This window comes from Bubalus bubalis, chromosome 11, assembly GCF_019923935.1.
Source record: "Bubalus bubalis isolate 160015118507 breed Murrah chromosome 11, NDDB_SH_1, whole genome shotgun sequence".
NCBI lineage: Eukaryota > Metazoa > Chordata > Mammalia > Artiodactyla > Bovidae > Bubalus > Bubalus bubalis.
Genome location: NC_059167.1, coordinates 17476523 through 17495698, shown reverse-complemented (window position 1 = coordinate 17495698; position 19176 = coordinate 17476523). Strand labels below are relative to the sequence as shown.

The 19176-nt window shown below is 55.8% G+C and overlaps 1 protein-coding gene across 4 annotated transcripts in view; it reads right to left on the bottom strand.

Moving 5' to 3' along the window:
- The window catches only part of LTBP2 (latent transforming growth factor beta binding protein 2), a 109211-nt gene that overhangs the window by 9142 nt on the left and 80893 nt on the right, over window positions 1–19176 (bottom strand). For 3 of the 4 annotated variants that reach the window (XM_025295203.3, XM_025295205.3, XM_025295204.3), the window contains exons 16-27: window positions 16766–16918; window positions 15898–16026; window positions 10914–11033; window positions 5755–5874; window positions 4540–4662; window positions 4193–4318; window positions 3670–3795; window positions 2468–2590; window positions 2219–2344; window positions 1733–1855; window positions 962–1093; window positions 575–700 (exon numbers count right to left, since the gene is read on the bottom strand). In XM_025295203.3, coding sequence (XP_025150988.3) covers window positions 575–700; window positions 962–1093; window positions 1733–1855; window positions 2219–2344; window positions 2468–2590; window positions 3670–3795; window positions 4193–4318; window positions 4540–4662; window positions 5755–5874; window positions 10914–11033; window positions 15898–16026; window positions 16766–16918 — 1527 coding nt within the window. The remainder of the gene's footprint in view (window positions 1–574; window positions 701–961; window positions 1094–1732; window positions 1856–2218; window positions 2345–2467; window positions 2591–3669; window positions 3796–4192; window positions 4319–4539; window positions 4663–5754; window positions 5875–10913; window positions 11034–15897; window positions 16027–16765; window positions 16919–19176) is intronic. The other variant, XM_044924734.2, reaches the window with a different exon arrangement.

Here is a 19176-nt window from a genome sequence, read left to right as displayed (position 1 = left end):
CTGGGCAATCGGGTGCCACTCTTTGTGACCCCATGGACTGAGGCCCGCCAGGCTCCGCTATCCATGGGAATCCTCCAGGCAAGAATACTGGAGTGAGTTGCCATTTCCTACTCCAAGGGGTCTTCCCAACCCAGGAATCGGACCCACATCTCCTACATCTCCTGCATTGGCAGATGCAGTCTTTACCACTGAGCCACCTGGGAAGCCCAAGGTGCCCCTGTAGTTCAGTTCAGTTCAGTCACTCAGTCGTGTCCGACTCTCTGCGACCCCATGGACTGCAGCACGCCAGGCCTCCCTGTCCATCACCAACTCCCGGAGTTTTATTCCAACTCACGTCCGTTGAGTCGGTGGATGCCATCCAACCAACTCATCCTCTGTCGGGGGAGCTGAAATCCCCCTTCCTTGTCACTCTGTGTTGAGGGCTCCACGTGGAGCCCACGTGACCCTGAACCTTTCAGGAGGGGGGCCCTAGGGCCCCTCTATGCAGGGCAGCCAAGATCTGTGGAGACGGGGTCAAGGGCCCGAGAGCCTTCCCGTCCCTGGCTCAGAGCTGGCTAGGCCACAGGCTTCTCACCAACGCAGTCCCAGCCGGAGGGCGAGGTCTCGAAGCCCTGGTCACAGAGGCAGCGGAAGGAGCCCTCGGTGTTGTCGCAGAAGCCATGGCTCCCACACACGGTGTCGTTGGCACACTCGTCTATGTCTGCGGGACAGGGCGGGCCACAGTGTAGGCTGTGCTCTCTACTCGCTGGCAATACTTATTTATCTGGCTCATTAACACCAAGGTCTCTGAACACTAACTTCTGAACGCAGGGTGAGAAAACTAAACAGTCCTCCTCAATTTTTGTGTAAGCGCTGCTCCGTGGAAAACACACAAACAGCTGCAAAAATCGTTTCTAGCCAGGTACGTGAAAAGTAGATGTTGTCCTAGGCCTCCCAGCCCGCACGCCCCCTCCCCACTCACCAATGCAGTCTCCTGTCGGGGCCATGTGGAAGCCAGGCTGGCAGCCCAGGACACAGCGGTAGGAGCCAGGGCTGTTCTCACACCTCCAGGCCCCGCATATCGGTTCTCCGAGGTCCTCGCACTCGTCAATGTCTGTCCCCAGGGCCAGGAGAGGGGACAGAAGTGGCCAGGTCACTACTCCGACCCCATCTCTCTGGCATGACAAGGTCGTGCCCCTCAACTTCTGAGGTTCTTGATTGGTTCCAAACCACTATGCTCATTTCAACCCCCAAACATCAAGTTCAGGACCCTTTCCCCTGAGCTGCAGGCCTGATTGTCCAGGAGAGCTCTCAGCCTCTGTGACACTCCTTTCCCCCTGCACCCTGCCCTCCACAGCAGAGCAGTGTTGACCTCTCTCTATATAAAACCTTTCCCAAAGTGTATTATGGAGAGCTGTCTTCATATGTCTCCCTTGCTTAGTTTCAAGATTATCCATAACTGTCTATTTGTCCCAGCAAAAGGCACTGAACCCAGGTGGTGTAAATGTCTATCGCATCCATTTGGCTCTTAAAAAACTAGATTGTGTGCTCTGCTACAGCACAAGGACATCCTGGGGGCAATCCCTGAGTCAGAAGAGGCTGAATGAAGACATTATCCATGGGATGATTAATCTATGGAAAGTGCTCGAAGCTGGGGTTCCTGGCCCCAGGGAGCTGAGGAGCTGGCAGGGTGGAGGTGTCTGTCTGTCGACATGGGGCAGAGCCCTGTCTGCTTACCCCCTGGAGCCCTTACCCACACACTCCCCGCTCTCTGGGGAGGGCTGGAAGCCAGTCTCACACACACAGTTGAAGGAGCCATCGGTGTTGACACAGTGGCCCCCGAGACACCGGTCGGTGACTGCACACTCGTCCACATCTAGAATAGAGACGTTTGTCAGCAGGGTCAGCCATGGGTCCCCAGGGCCCTGGGCAGTTTCGCCCAGAGGAGGGCCAGGGAGTGGCTCGAAGTAGAAAAGGGCTGGAAGATCTGAGCGAGAGACCAGAGCTGGAAGCCAGAGGCACCGTTGGGCGTGGAGCCCTGGAACCAGGCAGGGCAGAGGGCGAAGGCACCTGCTGTATGCATCGTGGACAGGCCCTGGAGGAGGGCTCCAGAGACACTCCCTGACACCTGGCTCCCAACCTCATCCCTCAGCCTCCCATCTTCCCACCCCAGGTGGACCCTGAGCGTTTTGTCAGTACGCGGGATGACCCCTAACGGCCCCTGCTGCCGGCTTCTCACCTTGGCAGCTGGTGCCCCCGTCTGCGCTGACGAAGCCGTCGGCACAGAGACAGAAGAAGGACCCGTGGCTGTTGAGGCACTCGCCACGTGGTGCGCAGTACTCCTCGCCCACACACTCATCCACATCTGCGGGCAGAAGAGCAGGTGGTGTCTCCCCCGGGACGGGGGCGATGTTCCCCGGGGAGCACACGGTGTAGGGAAACCCTCCGCCCCACCCCGTCCCCGGCCGGGGAGACCTGAGCCACTCACCCTCACACACTGTGCCATTGGCCAGCTGGAAGCCCGGGGGACAGAGGCACTGGTAGGAGCCAGCCGTGTTCTTGCACTCGCCTCCCAGGCAGCTGCTCTGGGGGTCTTCACACTCGTCCACATCTGCAGGGCCACACGAGGAGATGGTAGTACGGAGGGGTGGGGTGGGGAGGTGGAACTGATGGGAAGACCTCCCAAGGGCAAGGATCAACAGGGAGGTCTCCAGAGGACCTGGAGGTCTGCCAGAGGAGATTGGACCCACAGGCGCACCATCCCCTTGTAAACTGGCACAGCTGGGAGAAGCTGGCGAGGGAGCCTTTGGGGAGCAGGATGGCTGCAGCTCCCTCCATCCTGCCCCAGCCCAGCCCGGCAGGCTCCCCTGGCCTCCCGCTGCCCACACTGTGCCCGCCCGGGGGACACCTGGTCCCTTCCAGCAGCAACCCTGGCCTAAGGTGGCCAAACTCTACTGCCCTCATCATGGCTGAGATTTTACAGAGACAACAGGAAAACAACTGAGAAATAAGCCAAGGAAGCGGATACAGAGAACCTGAGGAGGTAACAGAAAGTGGATTATTTAAATTGGCCTACAGATTGCCCTGGGACTTCCCTGGTGGCTCAGATTCTTTTCCCTGGTAAAGAATCCGGCTGCCAATGCAGGAGACCTGGGTTTGATCCCTGGGTGGGAAGATCCCCTGGAGAAGGAAATGGCAACCCACTTCAGTAGTCTTGCCTGGAGAATCCCATGGACAGGAGCCTGGCGGGCTACAGTCCATACAGTCCATGGGGTTACAAAGAGTCAGACATGACTGATCAGCTAACACTTTCGCTTTCTTTCACAGATGGCCCAGTACCGGCCAGGGTCTTTAGGATAATGTTGCAGCACCCACCTTTATAAGGAACTCTTGAAGAGCCTGTTAGATAACAGATCTCAAGACCCCCACCCCCAACAGACAGACTTAGCCGGTCTGACAAGGCCTGGAAGCCACATGTCGATCGAACAAACTCCCCGTGATTGTGACAAGCACTGAAGCTTTGGTCCAGTGGCTCATTGGCTCCCTAGACCCAGATCTGCAGTCGCCTTTCTGACGCCTGTTTAGGGAGGGAGGGCGAGAATAGGCTTGCCCCACTAGCCCACCATCTGAGGCGAACTCCCTTCTCTGAGGGTGAAGGTTAGTCTCCTGCTCCCTGTCGGGGGCCCTCACCTTCACAGGTGTGGCCCAGGGCGCTGGGCTGGTAGCCCGCCTCGCAGTCCCTGCAGGAGAAGGAGCCAGCGGTGTTGGTGCAGACTCCGGACGGGCAGACTCCAGGAAAGGCGCACTCGTCTAGGTCTAGGGCAGACAGTCAGCCAGTCAGTCACCCGGGGGGCCCGGGGATGCCTCCCTCCACCTGGCCAGGCCAGAACCACCCCGCACCTCTGGTTCCCTCTCTGAGCTTGTTGGACTCTGTGGGCCCCCCGGGGAAGGGGAGCCCCTGGCTCTGGGCCTCTTACAGGGCCACCCCTGCACCCTCTCCCCGGGGATGCTTCTGGGGCAGCTCGGCCAAGAGCTTCCTTCCCTCTTGTCTCTGTGACTCCCTTCTCTTTCTGTCCTCATGGAGAAAACAAGCTCAAGTCCATTCACAGAGTCCTCTCGCCTAGTCTGGAGACCCCCAAAACGGAGGGTTCTTTGGGAGGTCCGAGAGCCTATGTTCTCAGTCACCCTTGGCCACCCCCCTTCCCAGGGTTACCTTCGCAGGCGGTGCCATCCTCATTCACCCAGTACCCACTCTCACAGGCCGAGCAGGTGAAGGAGCCCTCCGTGTTGAGACAGAGGCCCGTGGGGCACGAGGCCCGGATGGCACACTCGTCGACATCTGAAACAGGCCATTGAGCTCTGTGTGGGGCTCTCTGCAGGACAGACATGCCAGGCTAGCCGGAGGTTGACAGGGAGGAGTGGGGTGGGGTTGGGGGGTGTCAGGGAAAGACAGTCTATGCAGCAGCACTGTGTTGGGTCAGCTCAGGGATGTGCGCCAGAGGGAAGGAGCTGCAGGCGGACGTGTCATGGATGGACAAAGGGCGCTTTGGATCCTTGTACCTTGGCAGCCCTTCTCATCTGGGGTGACTTCGTAGCCCTGCTCACAGGAGCATCTAAAGGAGCCCTCCAGGTTGATGCACGTTCCGTGGGTGCAGACCCCAGGGGTCAGACACTCATTCACATCTGTGGGAGAGAAGTCCAAGCTGGCCTCCTATCCCTCGCGCAGCCTCCAGCATCAGGCTGAGAGTGTCTCCATTTCGAGGCCGGGGAACCAGCATTCCGAGGGGCCCTAGCACCCTGGGAAGGACCAGAGGTCATTCCTGCTCCTGGACCCATCTACCTCGGCTGGGTGCTGTTCCCCCGCCGAACTAACTTCCATCCCTGAGCTGACTTCAGCTCCATCCAGTGACATAGAGCACCCTGCAAGTTCCTAGAAAAGGAGGGGGCCAGGTTCCCCACCCAGTCCTGGGACTGGTTTGGCCCATCTGAGGACACCTGGAGGCAAGTGTCTAAGCCTTCTGCCTCACCTTAGAGTGAGTCTGAACCTCTCTGGTCTCCTCCCCGCCAACCAAATGGGTATGACCCCAAGTTCTCAGCCCACCCACCAGCTTCAGCGGGCGAGTGGGTAACACAGAGAGAGGCCAAGTTCTGCCTGGGCGGTTGAGCGGCAGTCCCAAGGGCCTGGGAAATGCCTGCCCTCTCAGAGCCTCAAAGTCTCTATTCACGACTCAGTCCCTCCTGGCATCCCCAGCCCTGGGCCCTTTTTCCTGCGGGGGCTGAGGGAAAGCGCATTCCTCCTATGGCTGACATGCAACCCGCCCCCCACCCCGACCTCCAGAGAAGAGCTCCCGCCGTTCTCTTAGGCATTGGTGTTAGAGGTTGCTCTTGAGGTCCAGGAGGGCAGAAGACCCCTCCTCCACACCACTGGCATCAGCCTCTTCCAAAAGACACATGGCACCTTCAGCCTACCTAGCAGAATCCAGCCACAGAAGCCTCTGGAACCTTGGGTTGTATGTAGCTCCTGGACGGATATGGCCAAGGAGCCTAAGGGTCCCCCCCACCCTGGCTGATTCAGGGGGCAGAGCACCAGTAACTGAAGCACACCCACCTCATCCCCAGCGTCATCTGGAAACCCAGCTGGGTCACGAAAGACAATAGCCTCCAAGCCATTTCCCTCTGCCCACACCTCTCCCCGCCCCCCGCCACCATGTGTGGGCTCAACCCAGGGTCCCCAGGCCAAACAGCCCCCTCCGTGCCTTGGCAGGCAGCCCTCACCTACACAGCTCCCGCCCTGGCCCCTGTAGCCCTCCTCGCAGGGCAGGCAAGTGTAGGAGCCGGGGGAGTTGACGCATTTCCCATCAGGGCAGGTGCCAGGGTGACGGCATTCGTTGATATCTGCAAAAATAACAACCCCTGCCTTGGTCATCTCTGGGAACCACGACCCACGGGTGGGCTGTGAAGGAGCACATCCTTGACCCTGCCGTCGGTCGGGGAGAAGGAGCGATGTCAGTTTCTGTACAGATGGAAACCAGGAAAATGTGAGTGCTCTCCTGTGTTCCCAGCCCCACCTCCCACCCACTGTCCTGGACAAAAGAAAGATGGAAGACCTTGAGGAAGGGAGAAGCCCTGCTGCAGGAGGCTGTGCTCTCAGTAGCTTGGGGAGGGTGAGAGGGCTCGAAGTCGTGAGCTGGACTCTTGGGAAGGGCCTTCGTCTCTCCCTTGTTCATCTACAAGGGTGACGATGATGGGATTGGACGTGCTTGGCACAGAAGGCCCCAGAGACCCCAGGATAGATCCTAGCTGTGCAATGACGGCAAAACAGGCTTCCTGGCACCCGGAAACGAGGACAAAGGATGACTCCCCCAATCTTTGACGTGGCCAAGACCAGCCCTGAGGCTGATGCAGAGTGAGGCTGATGCAGAGGCTAGGAAGGCTGCTGGAGACGGGAATTTTCTTCCAGCTGAGAATCACGTAGGGCTCCCACACCCACTCTGGTGAGATTCAGGAAAGCCAGCCCGAAAGGATGAGTCTGAGAACCGATCAGACAAGCAGGGGGAGGGGTGAGCCATAGAGGGAGAGGAGCCAGTCCTGGGGGATGAGAACAAAGGCGCGGAAGGCGAGCTTGCTCCCTGGACGGCACACAGGGCTCTGCCCAATGTGAAGCCGGCATGCTGGGGAGTCCAGCCTCCAAGGCACCCCAGATACCTGGGCCGAGTTGGGGAGGTCAGAACCCGGGGACTGAACTCTGGGTCAGGATGGCAGGAAGACGTTCAGCTCCTCTGGCCCAGTGTGCAGGCTCCCAGTCACTCTTCACTACAGACAGACTGACTGAGCTCCGAAGGAAACAGGACAGTTCACCTTCCCTGCATGGGTAATTGTCGCCCTCCCGCAGGAAGTCCACCTGCTCATTCATGGAGATTCAGAGGCCCTACTGACTAGGAGGAAGACCTGGTCAGCACCCAGGGAGAAGAGAAAGGCAGGAGGCAGGGCCAAGGGTCAGAACACAGGCTTCCTGCAAGAGGACTTAAGGAGCAGCTGTCATGATAAAACAGGACATGGGCCGGAAATGGAGGGTGAAAATGAATCTCTTCTGAGGTGGTTTGGTCTGCAGAAGACCGGGTCCATCAGAGCCCAGGGAACCGGTCACCTCTCACGGCCAAAACTTCACGCTACGGGTCCACATGAGGAAGACATACACAGAGCAGAGGGTGTTTCAGGGGTGTGTGTGCTAGGAGATATCCAGAACTCTTGGGTAATCTCAGGGACACTTAGATAAGGCTCATCTCAGGAAAGAGGGCAGCCAAGAACCCCTAGTTGGGCTGTGGTGATACCAGGCTAAACTATTCTAGAAGCTTCTATAAAAACATAACTGGAGAGAACAAGGCGGAGGTGGAAGAAATGAAGGTTCTAGGGCCACCAGCTTTGGCCAGTACCCTGGCCTGCCAGTCCTGGCTGAGATACCGGAAGCAAGATGGGCAAAGCCATTGGGAATGAGCCGCAAGTCTGCTTCAGGGATGCGAGACTCGGGGATGAAGAGAAAGAGATGGAGGCAAGGATCCTCCTCTAAGACCACACCGAGGAAAAACGGAGTCTTGGAACCTCTCCTGCAGGGTCAGGCAACATCGGAAGATTAGACTTAGAGGGAGCAAAGGGCTCTGAGCTCCGCCCTGCCCCAAGTGTTCTGGGCACACCTGTGGAGGTGGTGCCGGAAGTGCATCATGTTGGGCATTAGGAGACCTGCGGGACAAATGCTGCTTCACTGAGAAGTCCAGCTCTCACTTTTTGGGCCGTGGTGGGCTTGTGCCTCCTGGTCCCTTGTGGTTGGGTGGGGCAGGAGGACTAGTGCTGGCCGGTAGCTTTGAGTGGATATCACATGTGTAATTTATGGGCCCAAACACTTATTTATGTGCAACCCTGCAGAGTGCTCTTTCTTTCTTCCACGGACAGTGGCCACATTCAAGATGCTCTTCCTTTAGTCTGGTTCAAGGATGAGAAGATGTGGACCAGGACCCCTGGCAGACCCATGATGGATATGCGGCTTTGGTCAGATATCAAGTCTGCTATGTCCTACATGACACTAAGACTGAGGCTGGTTGTTAGTGCAGCATAACCCAGCCTATCCGGGCACACTGCCACGGGCTTCCTTCCTCAGGCCAGAGCCCCAGCCAGTGATATTCATGCCTGGGAGGTGGGGGTGGAGGGGGCAGAGGGTCAGAGCAGCCCCCAGTCTCTACCTGAATCAGGTGGGCCTCTTCTAAATGGGGGCCAATATATCAGAGCCACTAGCCAAGCCATGGATGAATCCCTGTTAAAAGCACAGGCTCTGAAGTCACCAGATATCCCGAGGCGGTCCCACCAACCTTTCAGTGCCTGGACAAGAGCCAGATGTTTTTTGCCTAGTCTAGGGTTTAAATTTTAACCTAAGATTATGGTATGTTTTGGTAAAGGTTTTACCCTGGTCGTCAGGGGGCAGGCGCTGTCTGTCTTTTTTATGGCTGTATTCCTGGCCCATGGCTGGGACACAGCTGGCGCTCAAGAAACGTTTGCTGACCAAAGAATGAGACCATGTGATTCACTAAAGCTTCATATCTTCTTGGCATGAGGCTGCAGGAAAGACCCCAGAAGACCCCAGGAAACAGGCACCCCAGGGACCAGCTTGCCAGCCTGCTGTCTGTATACCGGGCAGATGGTGGGGCTTCTCTAACCAGCACTGAAGTCTCTGCTTGAGGAGAGGGAAGGGTGCTGTGAGAGCACATGGTGGGGAGGGTGCTCCCGCAGGGGCTGGACCCACGGGTGACCTTGGAGGTAGGTGGAGGACAGCGGGGCCCTGGCAGTCTGCAGGGGAACCTAGCCCCTCTCCGTGGGAACCCAGAGTCGCGGGACGACGGAAATGCCATGGAGACTTTGGACGGGCTGCTGTCCAGACCACTCAGGCCCTTCACCAGAGACTCTGAGTTTAAATGGAGAGAGAGTGGTTTCTTAGCTGGAGGAAGAAGAAAGAGGGAGGGGGAAATTGACTGGGCTCCCGGGGTGATGGGCCGGGGCTGTGGTTACGGGTGGAAATCTGGAGGAGCGTGCAGGCTACATTAGTCTTTCTTTCAACAGACTCAAGAGTGTCTTTCCTGGGCCAGGAACTCAGCCTGACCTCCCAGCCAAGCTGTGTGTGTCTGGGCCCTTTCCTCCGGAAGGGAAGGAGGTGATCCAGAGGCACGGGCTCGGGCACTGGGGGGAGACAAGACATGAGAGAGAACGGGCTCCCCTACTTGTGGCAGGGCTGCCTGTGCCCTTTGCATGGTTGTTCGGCAGGTTAACCAGAGCCCCTGCGATGAGCATTATGGTTTCCATCTTCAGACACTGAGACAATAAGCCAAACCCATATCTGTCTCCACCAGAGCCTGTGCCCTCAATGTGGGCTGGTTAGTATAAATTTGAGACTTTAGATGTCCTTGGATTTTCCTAGTTCATTTCCTTTGGTTTTACTTTTTAATCAGGTTTCATGCCAAATGAACAATGTTGGATGCTTAAATGAGGCAATCTATTGAGTCCCTAGTCCAGCACCTGGCACATATAGCAGGCACCCATCAAATGCCAACTCCCTTCACTCTCCCTTGTCCTGGAAAATGCCAGACTGTGGTTCAGCAAGCTCATGAGGACAAGGGGAGTTGGGTCTGGCTTTGATCATAGTGGGCCTGACTTTAAAGGGGGAGGCATTGGGAGGGGAAGGTGAGATGCTGGGGATTCAGACAGGGATTTGTCTGTCCTTCACCACCTAGTGACTCTGCTTCTGTAGTAGTGGCATTGGGAAGCGGGGGTGGTCTCCCTTCACCAGACACACAGGCTCATCTCTCACCTCCAGGATCTTCTGAATCCAGGCAAGCCCTGGCTGTGGGAAGCCTGGAGGCAGAGAGGAGTCTGCACCTATCTTTGGATTAAGGGCAGGACTTCCTTCCAGAAAGAACCTTGATTTACCCTCACCCATTCTTGTCTCAGCCAGTTGGGAGCACATGACCCAGGCCTTTTGTGAGCCTTTGACACCCCAGCCTGGCAGGGAGGTGAAAGTGGCAGGGCTGCCGGGAGCTGGCATGATGGTGGCAGGTTCAAGCCAGTCTGTGAGGACATCAGTGGGCAATGTCACAGCCAACTTGTGACACTGAGAAAGGGGGCTGGGATGAGGGCTCATTCATTCATGTTTTTCAACTAGCATGTATTGGTCCAACACATGAACATTTGTCAGGTGTCCACACACGGTCATCTAAGGATACGGTCCAGCTTACAGCCTAACAAGCTTTAGCCAGTAGATCAAGCTTGATGCCTGAGGCACCTCCCAGATATCAACCTTCCCTCTACCATGCAACTCAAGTGGTGGGCAGAGGTGCACAGAGGGGAGCCCCTGGGATCTCATGTATGCAAAGTTACTGTGCTCCCATGCTGTCAGGGCAGACAGGATGCCAAAATCCCACTAAGGGAACAGAGAGGCTCCTGGAATCCTTAGACAGGTCTCTCTGTGCACAGGAGTGGGCTCAGCATCAAGGAGAACAGTCAGGCATAAGCTGGAAGGGGAGCTGGTGGTGGGCAGTGCAGGGGGAGGGACAAGGAAATGATGGGGAGGGATCAGGAGATGGTGGGGAGGATCCAAGGGATGATGGAGAGGGACAGGAGATGGTGGGGAGGGATAAGGAGATGATGGGGAGGGATAGGAGATGATGGGGAGGGATAGGAGATGATGGGGAGGAGCCAGGAGATGATGGGGAGGGATAGGAGATGATGGGGAGGGACCAGGAGATGGTGGGGAGGGATAAGGAGATGATCGGGAGGGACAACAGATGGTGGAAAGGGACCAGGAGATGATGGGGAGGAGCCAGGAGATGATGGGGAGGGGCAGCAGATGGTGGGGAGGAGCCAGGAGATGATGGGGCCGGCACCCCATTCCTTACCTTGGCAATGTCCTTTCCTGACCATGATGTAGCCCTGGTCACACTCACAGTGGTAGGAACCCTCCGTGTTGGTGCACCGACCCCGGTTGCACACTCCTGGCTGCTCACACTCATCTATATCTGTGAACACAAAGAAAAGTCCTGAGTTGGGGCCAGGCCTGCAGGGGGTCCTGGGGCATCCCCTCAGAGGCCAAGGTCAAGGATGTGCATGATGAGGCCCAGACAGGGAAGACGCCCTTGCCAGAGCCATGAATGGCAGGGGCTCCGAGGCCAAGTCAGACTAACCTAGCTCAGGCCTCTGCAAACTCGTGAGTTTCCTTCTCCCAGGGAAGGTGGCTACTTTGGGGGCCCTTGGAGACCCTCATAGCTGTCTGCTCACTCCAGTGTAAGGGCTGGTCTTGAAGTCAGGTGGCAGTGGATATGCCACTCTCCAAGGAGGCCACCAAAGTCCCCCTCATGACCCCAATACATCCCCCAGAGCTCTGCTCCTAGAGTTCTTAGGGGCCTTCTTAAAGGTTAGTGAAGTTGTTCAGTTGTGTCCAACTCTTTGCGACCCCATGGACTGTAGCCGACTAGGCTCCTCCATCCATGGGATTTTCCAGGCAAGAGTACTGGAGTGGGTTGCCTTTTCCTTCTCCAGGGGATCTTCCCAACCCAGGGATTGAACCCAGGTCTCCTGCATTGCAGGCAGACGCTTTACCGTCTGAGCCACCAGGGAATCCCAAAGTTAGGGATTAAAGGTTAGGGATTGGGATTCCCTGGTGATCCCTGGTGATCCAGTGGTTAGGACTTGGTCCTCTCACTGCCAGGGGCCTAGGTTCAATCCCTGGTTGGGGAGCTAAGATCCTGCAAGCTGTGTGGAGTAGCCAAAAAAAAAAAAAAGTTAGGAATTAAGCAGCCAGTGAGAGACAGTATCTTAGGCAGCTGTGGATCTGTTCCCGTGGTTTTTTCTATTGTCCCAAAGCATAATGGGGCCCTATAATGGCTTGAAAGCCCAAGCCTGGTCGTGCCCTCCTCTGTTAAGGCCCTACCAGGGTTCCCTGCTGCTTAGGCTGCTTCACAAGGCCTCACCCCAGCCTTGCTGTGTTTGCCGATCCCCACTGGTCTAGCCTCTAAGCCTTTGTTCACACAAATGCCTCTGCTTGGTTTGATGGCCAGCAGAAACTTGCTCCCATTTCAAGGATGGGTTCAATTTATCAACTCTAGATGGCTCTGGCCACCCCCCCATTCTCTGCCCACCACAGCCAAATTAATAGAGGACTCGTCTTTTCCCCCCACTCCCACTCCCAGCAATGGTTCAACACTTCACAGAGGCTCTGTGCAGATGAGATGAGGTCATCCAGGTGAAGGGCTTAGCACAGCACCTGCCTGGCATGAGGTAAGCACTGAATTATTATTACTGTGCTCAGTCTCCAAGTCGTGTCCAACTCTCTGCGACCCTGTGGACTGTGGCCCGTCCATGGGCTCCTCTGTCCATGGGATTCTCTAGGCAAGAATACTGGAGTGGGTTGCCATTTCCTTCTCCAATTATTATTATTATTATTATTCCAGCACTAAACCTACTTTGTAAAACCCAAGCCCCTCTGCCTGGCATGTGAGATCTCTCATGACCTGGCCCCTGCCTGGTTCTCTCACCGTGGTTCCTGCCTCCCACACGCCTCCTAGCCTCAACAGCCACATGGAACCTGCTTCTGGGCTTCTGCCTGCTCTGCCTCCTTGCCTGGAGTGGCTTCACACCCACCAGCTTGGCTGTCTCCTTTCCATCTCTCAGTGAGGCTGCCCTCGCCCTTCCAACCCACATGGCCTTTCCCAGGGTTCCCTTAGGGATGAGTAGGGATGAGTAACTGCTTCCCCGCACCCCCATGACTTCTGAGAATGTGCCTATTATTCCCAGGCCCTTAGTGCCTAGCCCAGAACCCCCAAAGTACCTAATGCATGAGTGGGATTATAAGCATTTGTTTTCAGACAGTGTTTTCATCTGAGCAATACCTTATAACACTTCAGTGCAGACTGGAGTCACTAGCAGAGTGTGTAAAACGGGCACTCCGAGGCCCATGTCCAGAGATTCTGACCCAGTAGTACTGGGGTGGGCCTAGGAACCTGCATTTTAATAGCTCTCCAAGCAATTCTGAAATAACTGGTCCTCACTTTGGGAAGCTCTATTCCCAGTGGAAGAGGAAAGGAAACTTGCTAAAGGACTCACTAACTGCTGGGGCCAGGATGACTGCTGGATGAATAAGGCTGGGAAAACGGACTTGTTTTATGGAAAAAAATGGAGGTGGAAAAAACTCAGTCTTAACACGCATACAAGGATGGACTCCAGATGGATTAAAACATGTTGTAAGGGACTTCCCTGGAGATCCAGCAGCTAAGACTTCGCACTCCCAAAGTGAGAGGCTGGGGTTGGGTCCCTGATCCGGGAACTAGATCCCACACACCACAACTAAGACCCAGCACAGCCAAATAAATAAAATACATAACTAAATAAATAAAAAGAACATGTCATGAAAGGCAAAACTGTAACTGTAATAAAGGAAGGTGTAGAATATATTTGTGACTTATAGTGGGGAAGGAATTTTTACATAAATCCCTCAAAGCATAAAAATAAAGCAAAAAAGGTAAATTTCTGTACACCAGAACTAAGAATTTCTGTTCAAAGAAGGATACGTGGATAACGTCAATGGGCAGAGGACAAGAGGTAAGAATTATCATATCTAAACCCAGGCAAGTATCTGGAATATATAAGGAACTCCTAAACAGCCACAAGGAAAAACAGGAATGACCACTGAACTGAGCAAAAGATGACGACAAGCAATTTCCAGGTAAGGAAACCCAATGGCTAACATATGAAGAGATGCTCATATTTACTAGTAAAGCAAATGTTATTTTAAATATTTAATTTAAATTATTATTTAATAATAATTATTGCTCAGTCATGTCTGACTCTTTGTTACCCTATGGACTGTAGCCCACCAGGCTCCTCTGTTCATGGGATTCTTAAGGCAGAAATGCTGGAGTGGGTTGCCATTTCCTCCTCGGGGGGAATCGTCCTGTCCCAGGAATTGAACCTGGGTCTCCTGCACTGCAGGCGGATTCTTTACCGCTCAGCCATTGGGGAAGCTCAAATATTTAACAGTCAAATAATTTGTTCTCGAAATTGTAGTGGTTTCTATTAATTAGATAAATTAATGAAATAATTTATAACTAAAAATATTTAAAATAAGGAGGATACTCTTTTACGAGAGCAGCAACATTTAGAAAATGAATGTTATTGGATGAGGCCTCATCAGGTGGCAGCCACGCCCTGTTGGAGAAGCTCTGAGAGCTGACCTTGAGCCTCCGGCCTCCTCCCCCAGCTGGCAGGCTGGCAGAGACATCCAGACACCCGGGCTGGCACGCGGCAGGACCCATTGTCTGGGTCAGACCTGGGGACACCCTTCTCTGCAGCAGCCACTGCCTGTCCCGGGCCAGCACCTTGGGCTGGGCCTGCAGGGAGCAGTGCCTCGGCCCGCAGCACTTGCCAAGGCTGCAAAGCCCACCAGAGAAGCCCCTTAGCCCCCAGGCCTCTGCCCTCGATAACTCCAGGCTGTTCTGAGCACTGCTGCCTGAGTCACCTCCCTGAGAGCCGGCTGACCGCACCGCCGCCCTCTGCTCACAGACCTCTGCTGGCTGCCACTGTCTGTGGGACGGCGAGCAAGCACTTCAGCCTGGCGCTCAAGACACAGCAAACTGGCGTGGGTTCCCGCCACTTCCTCCACATACCGGGCACTCCCGTCACTCTGGATTTATCGTTATTCCCAGAGCGCGCCAGGCTTGTTCATGGCTCTGCCCTCTGCAAAAACGCTTCCCTTCCCCTGAAATACCCTCAGCTTCCTCTTTTCCTTCACCGTGTGTGTGTGTGTGTCTGTGTGTCTGTGTGTCTGTGTGTGAGGGAGGGTGTTGGAAGCAAACCATGCTTTGGGGCCAGGTCGATTTTGATTCTGCTTCCAGCTCAGCCACGGCTCTAGGTGTGAGGTCTCTGGGTGTTTCAATTCACCTCTCTGAGCCTCAGTTTGTTAAACTGTGAAATGGGGATAAGGGTTTCTACTGCATGGGGTTGGGTGGGATGATGAGAGTCACAAAATAAAGGGCTCTCGATGGCTCTGGCACATGAGAACAGCTCATTAAATGGTAGCTGTTATTATTCTGGCCCCACTCAAACATCCCTGTGGGAAACCTTCGCACTTTCTTCCATGGAACCAGTGCGTCTTCATTCCACAGTGCCAGAGTCCACGCCTTACTCACTGCAGTGGCCAGAACCAGAAACGTGAGTCCTGAGAACAGCAGGGCCATTCTCCAGGTGAAGGATTCCGACTGGGTTATGAGTCTTGCGGCACTGCTTGGAAACCACCGCGTCCTATTCTCTGTAAACTCGTTAGTAAAAATGTAAGCGGAGTGTTTCACATGTGGTATAAATGCTGCATATTAAAGGGCCTTTGTTGGAGGTGTCTTTGTCCAGCGACCCCACGCAGAGGTTCCCAGGGAAGCTTAAAGCTTGTAGGCATCTCCCAGCAAAGGCGCCCAGCTCCCCAGGCTGCCCAGAGTCCCAGTTGGTGTCCTCACAGGTCACCCTCTGTACCCAATAGGAAAGAAACTCCTTGTCACTCAGAATTTGGGGACCTGGCTGCTTGTCTTCATCTCTAGCCATGTCCCCAGGTTTCCCCTCATACTCTCGGCTCCCGTCACAGTTCCTTGGAGTGGTGGTGAATATTTTGCTGCCTTTCAGATTCACACCCCTCCATCTGGTCTCAGCAACCTCAGCCTCAGTGTAGGCTGCTTCCTCCCAGGTCCAAGTCTGAGCCCTGGTCTCGGTTCCTGCGGTTCCCCCCCATTCCGCACACTGCAGTGCTGTAACTAGGTGCTGCAGATGCCTGGATCCTCCTCCACCCAAACACCACCTGTGGGGTCCTGTACCCCTCCCAGGGGCAAGGGCAGCTCAGCTTACCTTGGCATTCCTGTGTGGCCCCCGAGGCGGCCAGCTTGTAGCCAGGGTAGCAGAAGCAGGAGTAGGAGCCCACACGGTTGACACAGCGTCCCCTTCCTTTGCAGGGGTCCCTCAGACACTCATTGTCATCTGAGCAGAGGGAGATGGGGAGGGCAGTCAGGGGGGCCCTTCTCTGGGTAGCTGTGAGCCACTTGCCATGCTAAGGGCTGGATAGGGGATGGTGCTGTGGGGGCAAGGAGGGGTTGAGGGAGCAGAGGAGACTGGGGAGATGAAAAATCTCTGACCCTGGGGACCTTGAAGTCCATCCATCGGCTCATTCAGGAACCAAGGGCCTGGGGCAGTGGCCCTGCACCCCCTCTCTGCCCCGTGTCCCCCTTCCCGGGGGCCCGTGATCATTTCCTTTCTCCTTCAAGGCACAGGAGATGTGTCTCCCTTGTATAAAAAACTGGGGGAGTGGATCAGGCCCACACTGGATGATTTATGTGTTGTGCCTCCAAACTTCTTCCCCAGGGATGGCTGTGGTGGAGACAGCAGATCAGGCTTCGGTCTGCTATGCAGACAGTGAGATGACCAGTCTGAGGGATGGGTTGATCTCAGAGCCAAGGGCACCAAGTAAAAGGTGTTCTTTTTCTGGGCTCCAAGGCCCAGGGGTGGCTTCCCACTCTTCTGAAGACTCCTCAGATGGTCCTTCCAGAGACCAGCCTCCCCAAGGTTAAGGTTAGCTTTGTCCACAGGGACTGTGGCTCCTCTGCCCATCAACCACACAGTGCTGCTTGGACTTTTGGTTGCCTTGGCCTCTGGACTGGCCCCCAGCCCTGCCCCCACCCACCCCAGCCACCGAGCGAGTCCCGGCCGCCTGCATGGACACCTGTGCAGTAGGCCTGGCTGGGGTGCAGCCGGTAGCCGGGGCTGCAGATGCATCTGTATCCATCCGGGAGGTTCACACAGGTGCCCGGGCCACAGATGTTGGTGGCCCCAGCAGCACATCTGTCTATGCCTGTGGGAGACAGCACAGCTGAGGCTGTGGCGGGGTGGGGACGGGTGAGGGCAGTGGACTGGGATGGGGGAGGGTGGGGGCAGGGCACGCAAGGACAGGAGCCTCACCCCAGCCTTGGCTGGGCCCTACCACATCCACGTATAGCAAGGCATTGTATAAGACCCCATGCACGGCCCCTCTTCCCAGGAACCCGAGCCCTACCAGGATGGAGCGTGCAGTAGCGCATCCTTCTGACTGAGACCCAGGGGTTCCAGTAACCTGTGTCCTACATCCCAGCAAAGGGCTTCCGCCCCTGAGGCCCCCAGGCTGACCACACCCTGAATACAGGGTCAGTTCTCACCCAGAGTGAGGGCTTCCCTCCCCTGGTACACCTTGCCTTGCCCAGTTTCTCCCAGACAGGCAGACAGATCTGGTGAGTAGGGTCTTGGGAAAACTGCCAGGTGATGAGGGTAGAGGTGGGCTGGGGCCAGCAAAGCAGGGCCTTGAATTCCACACTGAGACAAGCTGGTAAGAAAGAGGGTCATGGGAGTCGGGGTACAATCAGAGCTATCTCAGGAAGACTACATCTCTCATATAACGCCTTGATCAGAAAGGCAGGAAGGTGGCAGATGGATGGGGGTGGGAGGGGAAGCACAGGGGCCCCTAGAAACCCACCAAAATGAATTAAACAAGGCCTGCCCTGGGTGCTGGTGATGGGGTAGAAAGTGGAAGCAGATACTGAATTCAGAAACAGTTTGGAGACTCGCCAGGACTCAGGGCTGAGGCTGCATGGAGGGCAGAGATTATAGCTTGTTTGAACCTGTGTCCTTAACACTAGAAAAGTACCCGGCACTTAAAGCATTGCTGAATGAACAGATGACTGAATGAACGAGAGAGGCTTTCACGGTAAGTCTTAGCCCGAAGCCTACACACCCAGGGTCCCCGCCTGGCCCCACAGCACTGAGGAAACCCCTGGAGACCCCAGGGAATGGGCCGGGACAGGTCTGTGTTAGTGCATAACAGGGCTTCACAGTGTTTGCAAGGTTGAACAGAACTGAATGCCCACACTGGCCTATGTGTGAGGCTACCCTGCCCCTGGCCTGGCTCCGAATTTGTGTCAGCCTGGGGGCTCAGGAGGACCCCTAGCCAGGAGCTACATGTCCTCCCCAAGAGTTAAGGCTGGGGATGGCGAGGGGGGAAGGGACCAGGAGAAAGGTTCTGGACTGTGTGTGTGTGCGGGGTTGTGTCCTCACAAAGCTGACGCCCCAGCTCTGCCCCTGAACCCAGCTCATCTTGCCTGCTGAGCGGCGGGGGGCCTAGGACACTCCCTGGAGCAGTGCACTGAGCCCAGAGAAGAGGGGTCCTGGAGGGGGGCAGCAGGGATGTCCCGGTTCAGGCCTAGGAAGGCCAAACTCCCAGCCCAATCACTCTCTGGACTGTTCCCTCAACCGGCAGGGTCTCTCCCTTTGCTGAAGGAAATACCGCTCACCCCAAGGTGACCTCAGTCTATGAGGTTAAAAGCAGCAAGGCCCTGACGAGGGCACTCATGGGGGTACACATGTGAGCACACACGTGGACATACACACATGTGAGCACATACACACATATGAGCACACAAGTGAGCACACATATGTGAGCACACACGTGAGCAGACACACACGAGCACACATGTACATGTGAGCACACACGTGTGATAACACACATGAGCACATACACATGTGAGTGCACACACGAGCACACACACATATGTGAACACACGCATGAGCACACACACATGAGTGCACACACAAGCACAAGCACACACACATGTGGGCACAAATGCATGAGCACACACGTGAGCACATACACTTACATGAGCACACACACAAACACACACGTGAGCACATACACACACGCGAGCACACACACGAGCACATATGCATACGTGAGCACACATGCATACGTGAGCACACACACACATGTGAGCACACACATGAGCAGGGAGCAGCTCTGGAACCAAGTCCCCAGACAAGGAGGCTTTGAGGAGGGTGCATTCCAGAGCAAGGTGGGTATGCCAGGGCTCTCCCCCGCACCACACCCCCTCACCGCAGCAGCGGCCAGAGCCGGGGACACAAGCTCCCGGGCAGCCAAACAACTTTAGACATAGAACCACTTTCCCTCCTGAAAGTCGGCCCTCCCCGTGGGCAGCAGACTGCCCGCCACCAGGGCACTCAGCCAACTCGGGGTCAACAGCCTGGAAGAGTCGGGATCCTGGAGGCCCCACGGATGCCCCTTCCTGGAGAGGGTCCCCCCGGGTTCTCCTA